Genomic DNA, 14,639 nt, shown 5'->3' on the forward strand with positions numbered 1-14,639 from the left:
TTATTTATTTTTATTTATTTATTTATTTATTTTGAAGCTGTGGCTTCCAATCTCTTAGAGCCAGGTTCTGCCAGCCTCATTAAGGAATTTTTACAGAGCAAATTGGGATTGTTGAAAAGCAAAGCCATGTGTTCTTCCTCAGTGATATTTAGGATTTAGGGTCTGGAAGAGTTCTGTGGGAGATCCTGCACAAAACCTCCCCTCTAAAAGCAGGTTTATTTCCAAAGCTGGGCTTTGTTTGTTTTCCTTTTGTAGAATTCAGGTGTTGATGGCAAACTGGCTCTTCAGTGCTATCAACCAAGCCAAATAAAATCAAAATGTGGTCACTGGTCCTTCCCTACAAGGCAGTCATGGGAATATTGAGTTTTATATATATTTTTAATACATTTCACGAAATTGGAAGGGATTTAGGAGCCAGCACCTGAAGCAATGATGGGAATGTTGAGTTTTATCAGCCCAGTGATGGGAATGTTGAGTTTTATATCCTTTTTAATAGATTCCAAAAAATTGGGAGTAATTGAGGAATGGGCACATGAAGCAATGATGGGAATGATGAGTTTTATCTCTTTTTAAATACATTTCACAAAATTGGGAGTGATTTAAGAATGAGCACCTGAAGCAATGATGGGAATGTTGAGTTTTATATCTTTTTTAATAGATTCCAAAGGAAAGAATCCCTTTTTAAATTGATTTGAGGAAATTGGAGAGGATTTAGGAACCAGCACCTGGAGCAGTGATGGGGATTGAAGGCTGGAATGTCAGGAAGGGAAATCCTCTCTGGAGACTCAGCACGAAGGGATTTAAGTGTTGAAGATTTGCTCAGATTGCTGAATTTCATCACATTTTGTGTGGGACTTGAGAGTCCAGGTTTGCTTTGGGTGCCCTGCAGGAAAGGCTCATCCCAAAAGAAGCAGAGGGGCCTAAAAATGGCAATTCCAGGGGTTTTGTTGAAGCCAAAAATGCCAGTTCCAGGATTTCATCCTTAACCATCCACAAGGGGACATTTCTGACCCTTTTCCCATCACTTTTCCATTTCTCTGAGCCCTCCCTGCTCCATCCCATGCCCAATCCCATTGGGATTTATTTTCCCAGGGGAGCAGCAGGGCTGAGACAAATCTCTCCAGTCCCAGCAGCACTGACAAGGAGAGCTCAGAGATTTTTTATAACTCTCATTGGCCCCTAATTAGATGTTTGATGCCAAAGTAATGATCATAAAAGGCTCTTTATTTCAAACAAACCCATGTGAATAATTCTGTAAATATTTGTCTGGGCCAGCCTTGGGTTGAGTCCTGGGAAATTTTTTTGGATGAAGATCTTGGATAGTTCTTGTTGGCTTTTTTTTTTTTTTTTTATAGGAGCATATTTCAATTTTTTGAGATGCTATCTTTGGGTTTGAGTCCTGTGTGGAGAATGGAAGACCTGAAATGACATCTCAGCTCTTAAATGCAGCAGATATTTCCAATGTCACCTTGTAACCAGTTTAATGGGGAATATCTGAAAGGAGGGAGGGGAAGGAACGTGCAGCTGTGACCCAGATTTCCTAAAATCACCCCTTGCAACCCCATCGTGGCTTCCAGGCAGATGGAGCCAGGATTTTATAGGAATATTGGTGAGCAGAGATCCATCAGCTCGTGGATTGGGTGTGAGGGATGGGGTTTGGGGTGGCTTGGGACCCCATGGAGGGGTTTGGATCCCTGTTTTGGGGGTTTGGATCCCTGTTTTGGGGGCTTTTATCCCCATGGAGAAGTTTGGATTTGTATTTTGGGGGGGGGGGGTTTATCACCATGGAGAAGGTTGGATCCTTGTTTTGGGGGTTTGGATCCCATGGAGACGTTTGGATCCCAGTTTGGGGGTTTGGATCCCATGGAGACGTTTGGATCTCTGTTTTGGGGTTTGTATCTCATGGAGAAGTTTGGATCCCTGATGTGGAGAGTTTATCCCCATGAAGAGGTTTGAATCCCTATTTTGGGGATTTGGATCCCATGGAGAAGTTTGGATCTCTGTTTTGGGGCTTTTTATCCCCATGGAGGGGTTTGGATCCCTGTTTTGGGGTTTGTATCTCATGGAGGGGTTTGGATCCCTGTTTTGGGGGGGGATTTGGATCCCTGTTTTGGGGGTTTGGATCCCCATAGAGGGTTTGTATCCCATGGAGAAGTTTGGATCCTGTTTTGGGGTTTGGATCTCATAGAGAAGTTTGGATCCATGTTTTGAGGGGTTTTTATTCCCATAGAGGGTTTGGATCCCTGTTTTGGAATTTGTATCCCATGGAGAAGTTTGGATCCCGTTTTGGGGTTTGGATCTCATAGAGAAGTTTGGATCCATGTTTTGAGGGGTTTGGATCCCATGGAGATGTTTGGATCCCTGTTTTGGAATTTGTATCCCATGGAGAAGTTTGGATCCCTGTTTGGAAGGTTTGAATCCCTATTTTGGGGGTTTGTATCCTATGGAGAAGCTTGGATCCCTGTTTGGGTTTGTTTCCCCTGCAGAGGTTTCTATCCCTATGAAGCGGTTCCTATCCCACGGCAGGTGGGATGGGGAGGGAGGAGCCGGCTAATTAGCTCAGTAATTAGCTGTGATTGTAATGGAGATGCCGCTGGGGGTTGCCTTTCTCCCCTAATGACCGAGGAGCAGAGATCACAAAGCTCTATCAAAGCTGGGCAGGAGTTCCTAATCCCTCTGGTTGTGCTCATTTAATGGGAACAAACCCTCTCCCCGAACCAAGGGGATGAATCCCGGGATTTTAATGCAAAAACCCCAAAAAATGCCATTTCTGAGCGAGGAAATACACCTTGTATTTGTGTTTTATTTATAATAAAATTTTTTAAAAGGGAAAGGAATAGGAGCTGGATGTTGAGCTTGGATGAGCTTGTTTGGGATCACCAGCTTCTGTATTATCATAAAATCCTCCACTGGCCTACAGTAAAATAACATTCCTTGGTGATGTTCACATGAAAATCCATCTAAACACCTAATTGGGAGCAAGACCTGCTGGATAAATGTGGATTAGAAGTGAGAAAATCGCTGAGAATGGGGAATTGGGGTGGTGAATTTCTCCCTGCCCTCAAAGTCATCCCTTGAGGTCATTGCAGCTCCTTGGGGATGAAATTCAGTCAATTCTGGGCTTTTTTTCCTCATTTTCTTCCCCTGAAAGCAGCACCTCAGTGTGGGTTATGTAAACTCAGGAATTAATGCTCCTGAGGAAACTTTGGGAAACAAGCTTCAGGAACACTCCTCATGAAGTCAAGCAGGTATTAATTTGAAATTTGCCTGCTGGCTGTATTTTTTTTTTTTTTTTTTTTTTGAGGAGAATCAGATATGAACTAAATAACTAAATGCACAGAGCTGGTTGGTTTAAGCGTCTGCAGGAAATAATTGGTTTTACATTTCTCTCCCCGTGTCAGAATAGTGGAGCGTAGAGTAGGGCTGGAAATAATTCAAGGTTGGGGTTTTTTTTTTAAAACCCATCCAATGAAATATTTAAAAATGAAATTACTTCTGCCGGCTCCCATTAACTTTGCAGACAACTGCGAAACCTGCAGTGCATGAAAATGGATTTCTGTGTTTTTGGGAGCATCCCAACCGGGTTTTACCTGGGGTGGGGCAGTGCCCGGGGGGGAGTTGCTGCCTTTGAAGTGGTGATGGGATGTGCCAGGCTGAGCTCAGCCGGGGTTTAGCGGGCTGGAAGTGATGCTAATTCTGCAGGTGCTTGTGTTAATGTGCTTAATTAAGCTCAGGGCTGGCTCATCCACTCAGCAAAGGGCTGGGAAGGCTGGAAAAAAGGAGTTTATTCTGGTTATTTACACCAAATTTCTGCATTTTGGCTGATTTTTCCAGATTTCTTGGTTTAGAAAAGATGCTCCTTGTCCTTCTTGGGTCCTGTGTCTCACACCTCATCTTCCAGCACATCCTGGTCCCATTTCTCCAGCACCTTCCCCTGAGTGCTGCTGGAAGATGCTAAGAGGGAACAAAATCCTTTGCTGTGCTGTTTTCCTGGGCACAAAATTCCATTTAAAAGTGGTTTGGTGATTCTTTTTGATACCCCTGAAGTGCTCTGAGAGATGTGGTTTAGGTTATCCTATAAGGTTGGAGCATCCTGCTGTGCTTCCACTGGGTCAGGAGGGGGGGGAAAAAATACCCCAAAATTGTTGCTCACTCAGTTCCCAATGTGCCCTGACACCCATGGAGGCTGCTGGCTCCGTATAAATTCCATTTAAATTCCATATAAATTCCATATAAACCCCCACAGGCACGAGCTGGGGTTTGCTGGGTGTTGGACACCGCCCTGAGTGTGTGGGGTGGCTCCAACCTGGGGCAATAATTCCCATTCCAGTGACACCCTTGGCATGCAGGGTGACCCTCACCCACATAAAACAACCCAGAGGGGTTTGATTTTACAGGGAAAAATCTCAGTTTAGCTGCTGATTTTGGGGTGGATTTGTTCAATTTTGAGGGAGGCCTTGAGGAGGAGGCTGCTCTTAGGCCAGCTCTCCTTTATTCCTTCCCCTTTTCCAGAAGATTCTGCCAGCTTTGGATGCTTCCTTGCAGGAATAGCTGCTCTGCCCCCCATTAAAACCAGTTGCAAATCTTGTTGATTTTAATGCGCTGCAAGCCTGGGCCCTAATTAAGCCTTGCAGGGCTTTAAGTGGTTGATTATTACAAATTGCTTTGAAAATGCTGCTGCTGTCCCAGTGCCAGATTGTCTGGGAACGCTGGGGCTCTTCAGAGCAGAGAGAAAAGGTTGGAATTTCCTTTTCCACCTTCAGGTGCAGGAGGTTCTGTGCTTGGGAATGAACCCCATGGCAGGGGAGGGAAACTGGGAAAGGCCTCACTGGGACCTCAGGGGAGAATTAATTCCTAATATCCCAAATAAACCTGCCCTGAGTGGGTTCTGAGCCATCCCCCATTGTCAAAAGTCTTGGGAAACCTCAATGTTCCATCTCCAGAGAGGTGCCGAGGTTTCCTTGGGAAGCATGGCAGAATCCTTGGATGTGATTTCCAGCTCTTGGAATTCTCTGGTTTTACATCCTCAGGTGCTCCCTGAGGGCTGAGGCAATCCAGGAGCCTTGAAATGATTTTTAGCTGATTTTTTAGCTGATTTTGTGTAAAAAAAACCAGAGCCTGGGCGTGAGGGAGACAAAAATTTCACCCCTTTTGGCTGGTTTTAAGGAGCTGCTCCTAAATCCATCTGTGGATCTGCTGAGGGAGGGAGTTTGGAGCTCTCACAGCTCCCAAAATTCCACCCTCAGTGGTTCAAAGGGCAAAGCTCCTGCCAGGAAGGAAACTGGGGCTGGAGCACTTCCCAAAATGTCACAGTGACCCAGAAATTCCTGCTCCGTGTGCAGGGGGGAGCTTGGAGAGCTCTGCCCTGTAGGATACAATAAAAAAAAAATCTCTCTCAGCACTTCAGGGGTATCAAAAAGATCACAAAACCAGTTTTAAAAGGAATTTTGTGCCCAGGAAAGCAGCACAGCAAAGGATTATGTTCCCTCTCAGCATTTTTCAGAAGGTGCTGGAGAAATGGGATCAGCATGGGGTGGAAGATGAGGTGTAGGACACAGGAGACAAGAAGGACAAGGAGCATCTTTTTTCTAAACCAAGAAATCGTGAAAAACCAGCCAAGATGGACAAATTTGGTGGAAATAACCAGAATAACCAGGAGCAGGGAAAGGGAAGTTTTGTGCCTTGCACCCCCAAACCTTTTAGGGACACCCCAACCCCTGTCCCTGTTCCCTGAGGGGTTTTCATGTTTTTTTCCCAGGATTTGTGCAATAGGAGGGAACAGCTCCTTGGAAAAGGTGAAATCCCCAGGGTGGGTGCTGCTGAAAATCCCGAATCTCTTAAAACAAGCAGGATTTCTGCTGTCCTTGAACAGGGCTGGGATTTCCCCCTCAAATCCTCGACATTTTCCTGATTTTTGGGCATTGGATCTGTAAATTTTGCAGATTTTAATGATGTTCTATGAAGGAAAACTTTGCTCTTTGCTCACTGTTAGCTGCTAACACCATGGCTTTGTTACAAACCCAAATGATTGATTATTTAAAATAAAAAAAAATTATAAAAAAGGATTTTTGCTCAAAGGAACAGGGATTATTTGATTCTTTGGAGTCTGTGAGCTGCTCCAATGTCAGTTCTGGGTTTCTTTCTTTTCCTTTTGGGATTAGATGTAGGATCCTTCCAATCTGACTCTGCATAATGGTTCCCTTTGTTCCCAGTTGGGACTATTTGGGCTTTTTTTAAAAGAAAAAAATAAATAAATAAGGGGATGTCATGAGTCACTGGTGAAATATTCTGCAATCTGGAGCAGTGTGAATTGACACAGCTCTGTGGTAGCTCTTGGGAGGAGCAGATGGATTCTGACCCTTTCCATAGCTGCCTTTTCTATTTCTTAATTCCCTTTTTAAAATTTAAATTAAAAATTTAAATTAAATTAAATTTTAAAATTTTTTTGTTTTTAAATTAAAATTGAAAATTAATTTAAAAATTAATTTTTAAAAATTAAATTTACTTTTTTTTTTTTTTTAACGCCTTCCTAAGGAACAACCTTCAATATCCACAATCCTGCAGCTCACATTCTTCAATTCTCCTCCTTAAAATGCCTTTTCTCTCTGCCCAAATAAATAATTGTGTTTTATTGGGCTGCTGGGATGCTGAAGAATTTAAGAGGCTCTGTTAAGCCCATCCAAAGGATGCAGCTGGGGCCTGATATCCTTATTTTAGGCCCTGTTTTATTTTAGCCTCTGCCACCCTGTTTTAGTCAGTTATTCTCAGGTCAGCTGTGGTGAAAAGTGTTTAGATAAGGAGTCAAAATTGTTGAAATCCCAGGAGGCTGAAAAGGAGACTCCCAGCTCCATAAAAAAGCATCGTTGAGGGGAAGCAACTTCGAGTCCTGAAAAAAAAAGAATAAAATAAAATAAAATAATAAAAGCAAATAAAGTTGCTTTTATTTCTTCTGGATCTGCCACAGGAACTCTAGGAATAATAGAATATCCCTAAATTAGGATAGAATATATAAATACCTCTTGGTTTTAATTCCAAACTTAAGCCCTGATGTTCAAGGCAACCTCTGGGGAGTGAGAAACCCAGAGCGCAGGGAAAGGGCTGGGCCCTGCAAAGGCAATAATTGGGTGTTTATTTAGGGCTAAAAATACCTTGGAAAAGGATTTTTAGGCTGGTAAAGCTGGAAGGGGAAGGGTTTATTTGGGGCAGCAGTCTCTGTGCCCTGGGGATTCTCTGCTTCTTCCTGGAGGGACCCTGACCTTGGGTGGGTTTTGCAGGTTGGGATTGAAATTTGGGGTTCACCAAGGGCTCCTCATGTCCCTCCTCATGCTCTGACCCCTCATGGCTTGGGGTGGAAAACACTTTTTTTATGGAACAACTTCTGTGTGACACTTTTCTTTTTTTTCCCATTAAAAATCTGGAACAGCTTCTGCGTGAGGGTAGTGAGGCCCTGGCTCAGGTTGATCAGAGAAATTTTGGATTCCCCATCTCTGGAGGTGTCCAAGGCCAGGCTGGACCGGGCTTGGAGCACCCAGGGACAGTGGAAGGTGTCCTGAAATTGTTTTCACTACTGCTGAAATGATCCTTACTGGGTTTATGTGCTGGGAGATAAATGGCAATTTTCTGTTTTGTTCATATCCAACAAAAACCATTCCAGCAAATCTGCATCCCTGGGCTGCAAATCCCCAGCCTGGTAAATGGTGAGGAAGTTGCGCCTGGAATGAGCTGGGAATGATTTTTCATTCTTCACTTTATGGCACACAAACCCCAGCGTGACTGAGAGCTGCACCATAAACCCCTGAAGGGTTTTGGGGTGTCCTTTCTGCTCCAAATCTGAATATGGAAGAAAATTCTCCCATTCCAGGCTGCCCACCCCTCCTGCAGACCCCAAATGTCTCAGTCAGGGCACTGAAACAACAACAGGGCAGCTGTGCACAGAAATTTGTGTCTCCAAGTGAATTTTTTTCCATTTTGAAGGGTGGTGGAAGGCGAAAAGTTGAAGGAATTCCCCTGAATTTTGTCAGGTTTGGGTTGGGAGAGACCTTCAGGCTCATCTCATTGGAACCTTCCCTAGACCAGCTCAATTTAGAATTCCCTTCCAGACCATTCTCTCTTTAAAAACCTGATTTTCCTTTTGTCCAGTGCTGCCCAGTTCCCTGCACTGGGAGAACTGGGAATGTTCCTGATGAGCCTCCTTAACCCAGTGACAAACTCTGTGGGATGGGGATTTAATTAAAGACCTTGAAAAATGAGATTTTTTCTGAGGCCTGCTGCCTGCAATTTGTAACTTTGCAGGCGCTGGGAGCACAGATATGCACAGGGAACACATCAGTGACTTATGGCAGAGCTTTGGGGGTGTTCAAGGTGTTAAAAATCATTCTTAGAGGCATAAATATGGCTTGGATTAATGACTTCTGGCTGAGGCTGGGGTTTGCAGTGTGCTCTGCAGCTCCCATCTTGCACTGAATTTCCAGGGCAACGTTTCCATTGGGTTCTTGGGGTTTTCTGTAGGGTTTTGGTTTGTTTAGGGTTGTTCAGTTTGGTTTGATATTGGTTTTATTTGTTTGTTTTTGAGGGGAGAATAATATTTAATTCTTTTCCTTATATTCCCTTGGCCAGGGAAGATGGATTTAGGAGGGGAAAGCAAAAATTAGGATGGGGAAATGAAACTTTGGATAATTATTGAGGGAAGAAAGCATTTCCCTGGCCTGCAGTGCTGTGCTGAGCTCTGTGACTGACAGGTGTAATGGACTGAAATGAAATCCTTGTTTGTTATTGCACATATCCTGAAGGATCAGAAGGGTTTAAGGCATCTTTTCCTCTAAAAATTTGCCTTCAAGTACAGTGGGGGAAGGAGAGTTGAAAGCACATTTCAGCTGACTTTGAGGTTGTGACAATTGCCTGATTTGGAGGCCAGCAGTGCCACCCCTGTTTGTCTCCTAATTCTTCTTTCTCTTTTTCTCTTTGCAGCTGAACCTGCAGACCTCTTGAAGGTGTTAGATTTTCATAATTTACCTGATGGTATCACAAAAACCACGGGGTTTTGCACAAGCAGAAGATCTTCAAAAGAAGCAGACGTTGCTTACAGAGTAACAAAAGATGCTCAGCTCAGTGCCCCAACAAAGCAGCTGTATCCTGGTGAGTCCAGCTTTGCATTTGCCCCACGGAAATGTCTGATTCCTTCATTTCCCCAGTGTGTTTGCAGTGGTTCTGCTGTTTCAGGGGCTGCAGATTTCCATTATTAATTATAATCCTTTTATCCCAGTGTTTGCACGAGGTGGTGGCTGTCACTGCAGAGGAGGTGGCCAGTGCCATCTCTGCACTCGCCACTGGAAAATTCCCCCTCTGTCACTCTCACAGGGTGGGGACAGAGCAGAGGAGCTCAGGTGTGATGGTGTTCACAGGGGTCTTAGGATGAGGGAAGAGGATCTGACTCCATGTTTCAGAAGGTTGATTTATTATTTTATGATATATATTACATTAAAACTATACTAAAAGAATAGAATAAAAGGTTTCATCAGAAGGCCAGCTAAGAATAGAATCAGAAAGAATGATAAAAAAAGCTTCTGTCTTGGACAGAGTCCAAGCCAGCTGACTGTGATCGGCCATTAATCAGAAACAACCAACATGGGCCAATCACAGATGCACCTGTTGCATTCCACAGCAGCAGATAACCATTGTTTACATTTTGTTCCTGAGGCCTCTCAGCTTCTCAGGAGAAAAAATCCTGGCAAAAGGATTTTTCATAAATGATCTCTGTGACAGGAGGAATGCTGGGGTTGGGTATGACAGGGCTTGGATGAGAAAAGGGAAAGGAAAGGAAAGGAAAGGAAAGGAAAGGAAAGGAAAGGAAAGGAAAGGAAAGGAAAGGAAAGGAAAGGAAAGGAAAGGAAAGGAAAGGAAAGGAAAGGAAAGGAAAGGAAAGGAAAGGAAAGGAAAGGAAAGGAAAGGAAAGGAAAGGAAAGGAAAGGAAAGGAAAGGAAAGGAAAGGAAAGGAAAGGAAAGGAAAGGAAAGGGATGAGCACAATGTCTGACAGGCTGGGCTTCATTTCATGGGCAACCCTTAGCAAAGGAGCTGCTCAGTCCGGCCTAAAGCTGAGCTTAAATGTCTGCAGAAGAGCAAACTAGACCCTAAATTTGTCTTTATTGCTGTCCTGGGCAGGGAAGCTCTTTCTGATCACAGATAAAATCACTGTGTGCCCAGCTGGACAGGCTGTGCCTTCCTGTCATGTTCCTGAAATGACTTCAGCTTGTAGGCCTGGTGTCTACAAGGTCCAAAGTGTCCAAAGGAACTGTTCCAGTTTGGAACATCCAGCTGGAGTGGATTTGAGAGCTTGCCAGCAGTTTCTGTAGCCACTGTGGAGTCTTGCCTGGTCACTTTGATGTGACAGAAACAAAATGGTGCTGAACTGGAGGGGTAAAAACAAGGGTGGAACGTTCTGGATGATTGTTTAACGAGGGATTGGATCACAGGAGGTCTGACATAGGGAACACAGGCACAGAGAGATGAGTCCTGAAGAAAACAGAGTCCTCATCCCTGGAGAAAACTGAATCCTCATCCCTGGACTGAGTCCTGGTCCCTGGAGAAAATTCAATCCTGGTCTCAAGAAAGAGCTCAGTGTTGAAGATTTTCTTGGTTGCCTCTTTCATACCTTATTGCTTTTACATCCTCACTCTCACTGAGTTCTTGGTTTGCCTCTTCCTTGGATGAGAAGATCAGGATGCAGTTATGGAGCAGCTTTTCCATAATTTCATCTCCTGGACACCCATGGGGTGTTTGAAGCACTCTGAAAACTTCCAGAGTCCTTGAGGCCTCTCTGCTGCTTGCTCAGGAAATGGGGAAGAGCCAAGTGAAGCAATTCCAGTGATTTCCAGCAGATCCATGGATGTTTCATCATCTCTTTAATGAGATGTGACTTCAGCTGCCACCCCTAGATGAGAGAGGGGATAAAGATAACAAGGAAATTGCAGGGCAGTGTCCCAGGGCAATGTGGTTTTAGGGCTTTTGTGTCCCCAGGAGGGTGGGTTGGAGCAGAGCTTTCCCTCTCTGCTCCACAGCACCCTTGGCAAACGTGCTCTGCACAGAATATTTCCTGCTAATTAGAAGCTGGTGCTTTTCTAAGATGTAATTTCATGGGCTTTGCATTCTGCTGCCCCAGCCAGCAAAGCAAGATGTATGTGTGTGTATATATATACACACACACAACTTGTTTTTTCATGCTCAAAAGAGTGAAAAAAAATATCTGCTGAGGTGCTTTTTGTCGTGGCTCCCTGAAGAAGTCCTGCTTCCCAACAAAATCTGTGCTTTTCCAGAAAGAAAACAAGAGAAAAAGAAGCAAGAAAGGCAAGGTTTCCAGTGGCAGCCAGCAAAATGTCATTGTTGTGCTTCCATCAAATTTGCAGTTGTCATTTGCTTTCTCAGAAATCTCTGTTAGAGCCTGAACAGTCACCCCTGAGACAAACAAGTCACTGCACAGCTGAGAGTCTCCTCAGCTGAAGGAAAAGGCCAGAAATTGGTGACACCATTGGAAACCAGCTTTGCTTTGAAGAGGAAAGGTGGAAAGGCTCAGGAAATGCCACTTTTCTCCTTGTGTTTGTGTCAGGAATGGGATCAGCTCACTGCTCTTCTGATTTCTCCTGTTCTGCAGCCCCAGACCAGGAGCAGGACTGGTTTAGGCTCTGCTTAGGTACCTCTGGATTAGAATGAAGGTTTTAGGAGCAGGATTCTGGTTCGGGCTCAGTTTGGCTACACCTGGATTAAGAGAAGGTCTCAGGAGCAGGACTGGTTTAGGCTGTGTTTAGGTACACCTGGATTAAGAGAAGGTCTCAGGAGCAGGACTCTGGTTTAGGCTATGTTTGGGCACACCTGGATCAGGAATAAGGTCCAAACTTGCCCTGTTTTGAAGACCACAAGGTTCTACAAGACCCTTTAAGCACCCTGCTCAAGCAAGGAGCTGCTCAGGCTGACCCTGGCTCATCCACTGGAGCATCCCATGGATTCAGCCATGCCCACCCTGGAGCTCCTGCAGCTTCAGCAGCACTGGGGGCTGCCCCTCGTGCTGTGGGGGGTCCCACAGGGTGGTTTTGGGAGGCTTTGCCCACGGGGTGGGAGGAGGAGGATGCCAGCCAGCCCCAGCGATGGATGCGCAGCATCTCCCAGCGTGAGCTCGTTTGAGGAGCGAATCCACGAGGAGGAATCCAACCCAAAGCCTTTGTTGGAGGGGTGTCTCCATTGTTTTGGAGGGATTTGGGTCAATTTCTCCGTGCCTGGTGTATTTATGGCCGGGTATTTATCAGTATTGGTGTGTGTGGGGATGTGTTTTCATCCCTCGTTCAGCAGCCCGGGTCATTTCTGCCTCTGACAGTGCAGGCATTGTTATTTTGCCAGGACAGCAGAGCAGTAACAGAGTAATGTCAGCTATAATTCATCCATTATGATTATTTGGGTTGAGAAACTCGCATCACCATGGAGACATTTTGATAATCATGAAAAAAAAAATTAAAAGCAGCTTTTTAATGAGTTGGCAGCTTGTCCAAGTTGAAAGGTACTGTATTGTGGGTTCATAATGAAATTTTGGACATGAACTATTTTACATAAAAGGCCCAAATCTGTAGGCTGTAATTGGAGCCAGGAAGGCGTATGGTCCTGGCTCAGTCCTCCAGGAGGGTTTGTGCACAGGGGAGGGAGATAAAGCTCAGGGAGGCACCAAAACCAGAGCTGCTTTGGCCAAATATATGGGGATAAATCAGAATCTAATGGCATTTCATTCCTGACTGGGAGGTCTCTCTGCTGCTTCCCAAATGTTATTTACACAAGGTGAGGGGAATTAACTTGGTACAAAGTGTTTCTCCATAGGTACCCTGACTTATCCCCCTGAAATTCTCCCTTTGCTCTGCAGCAATTCTGGTTTTGATGCAGCTCCTGCCTCGTCCCCTTCCCTGCTGTGGGCAGATAAACACATTTAAAACTTTGTTCCTAAATACTTAAATAAATACATAAACACTTTGTACCTAAAAATTAAAGCACCTCCCAGTCAGGAGATGAGCTCAGGGTTCTGTGTTTGAGCTCCAGCTTTGCTGTGGTGCCAAGAACTCCCCACTGCCACGTTCCTCATCTCCTCCCTGTGCGAAACCCCCCTAGGAAAAAACCCAAACTAGTGAAGGAAATCTATTTGAAGCTTCTGGGCACTGAGCTTGGTGGTTTCTGTGGTTTATTTGGCTGCACATCTGCAGTTTAAACAGGATCCCTGTGTTCCCTGGGTGCCAGCAGTGCCACACGTGTCACAAACCCCACGGTGGGGCTGCCCCACTCTGCCCTGCCCTGCTTGGTTTGCTCCAAAGGGAGATTCCCTGCAAGCCCCACACTCTGAAATGCACATCAGGGGGGTTTCTGTGTGTAATTTGATCAAGAAATCTTCTTTATGAATGCTCCTGGTGGTTTTCAAGCCGCCCTGTTTGGGATGTGCATCCAGGATTTTCAGTTTGGGCTCTTTCATTTCAGTCTGAACAGCAGAGAAATCCAAAGAGGGGGGAGGAATTTGGGTTTCTGCAAGAGGATGATGCTCAGATTGAATCTTTAAATGTGTTTGCCTGGCCTTGCAGATTGACCCTGTACTGACAGAGTTTAATGGCTTTAATGGCTCCTCCAAACCTTGCAGAAATAAAGACAGAAATCACCTGTGATCAGACACAGCTCTTTCCTGACAGGAGGAAAGGTCAGGAAATGAGGTGCTGTTTAATAAGCAGACAAATTTCCATTTTCCATTGATTGCCAGATTTATTTCATTTTTCAGATATTTTTTGTGCGTCTGCAGCAACCCTGAAAGCCAAAACCACGAAATCTTCTGTTCTCATCTGGAATGAACAAATCCTGATGCAATTCTCTGCTCCCTTAAAGAAAAACCATTTGAGATTGTGTTGATGCTTGATTTCCTCTGTCCCTTTGATCACTTAAATTCATTTGGAGCACCCCATGAAAGTTTTTGCCTTGTGTCCTAAAAAGCTTTAGGGGAGCTTCTTTTGGAAGGGCTGCATGCAAAAATTAGAAATGTAAGCTAATTACTTTTGTAGAACTTTTGTTTTCCCAGCACAGGGGTTTCACCCCAGAGTATTTGGGGAAAATCCACATTTCAGCTGGCCCTATATAAACATTTAGGGCTGCTGATGTGCACACATCTGGAGACAAACCAGCCACGGCTCCTCAGACAACAGCGCTGTTGATGTAGGGATTATTTCCGAGGAAACCTCACTAACCTCTTTGCTTTTCCACTCCAGCTTCCCCCTTCCCAGAGGACTTCTCCATTCTAACCACTGTAAAAGCGAAGAAAGGAGGTCAGTCCTTCTTGATCTCAATTTACAATGAGCAAGGGATCCAGCAAATTGGTGTGGAGTTGGGTAGATCTCCTGTATTCCTGTATGAAGACCATACAGGAAAGCCAGGCCCAGAAGACTATCCTCTCTTTAGAGGCATTAACCTAGCAGATGGCAAGTAAGTGACATTTTGTGCACCAAGGAAAAAATCAGTTCATTGTTTGTATCCGTGCCAGCATGTTGAACGTTGTGTAAAATGGGAATTGTGCCTATAGAAATGTATTTGCACACCCCTGGCAGCTGACAGGTGCCCCGCTCTGTCATTTTGGCCT

The 14,639-nt window shown here is 44.7% G+C and overlaps 1 protein-coding gene across 2 annotated transcripts in view; it reads left to right on the top strand.

The window, feature by feature from the left end:
• Nucleotides 1–14,639, top strand: part of COL5A1 (collagen type V alpha 1 chain) — a 129,222-nt gene that overhangs the window by 16,218 nt on the left and 98,365 nt on the right. For both annotated transcript variants that reach the window (XM_058037998.1, XM_058037999.1), the window contains exons 2-3: nucleotides 8,968–9,135; nucleotides 14,272–14,485. In XM_058037998.1, coding sequence (XP_057893981.1) covers nucleotides 8,968–9,135; nucleotides 14,272–14,485 — 382 coding nt within the window. The remainder of the gene's footprint in view (nucleotides 1–8,967; nucleotides 9,136–14,271; nucleotides 14,486–14,639) is intronic.

This window comes from Melospiza georgiana, chromosome 20, assembly GCF_028018845.1.
Source record: "Melospiza georgiana isolate bMelGeo1 chromosome 20, bMelGeo1.pri, whole genome shotgun sequence".
NCBI lineage: Eukaryota > Metazoa > Chordata > Aves > Passeriformes > Passerellidae > Melospiza > Melospiza georgiana.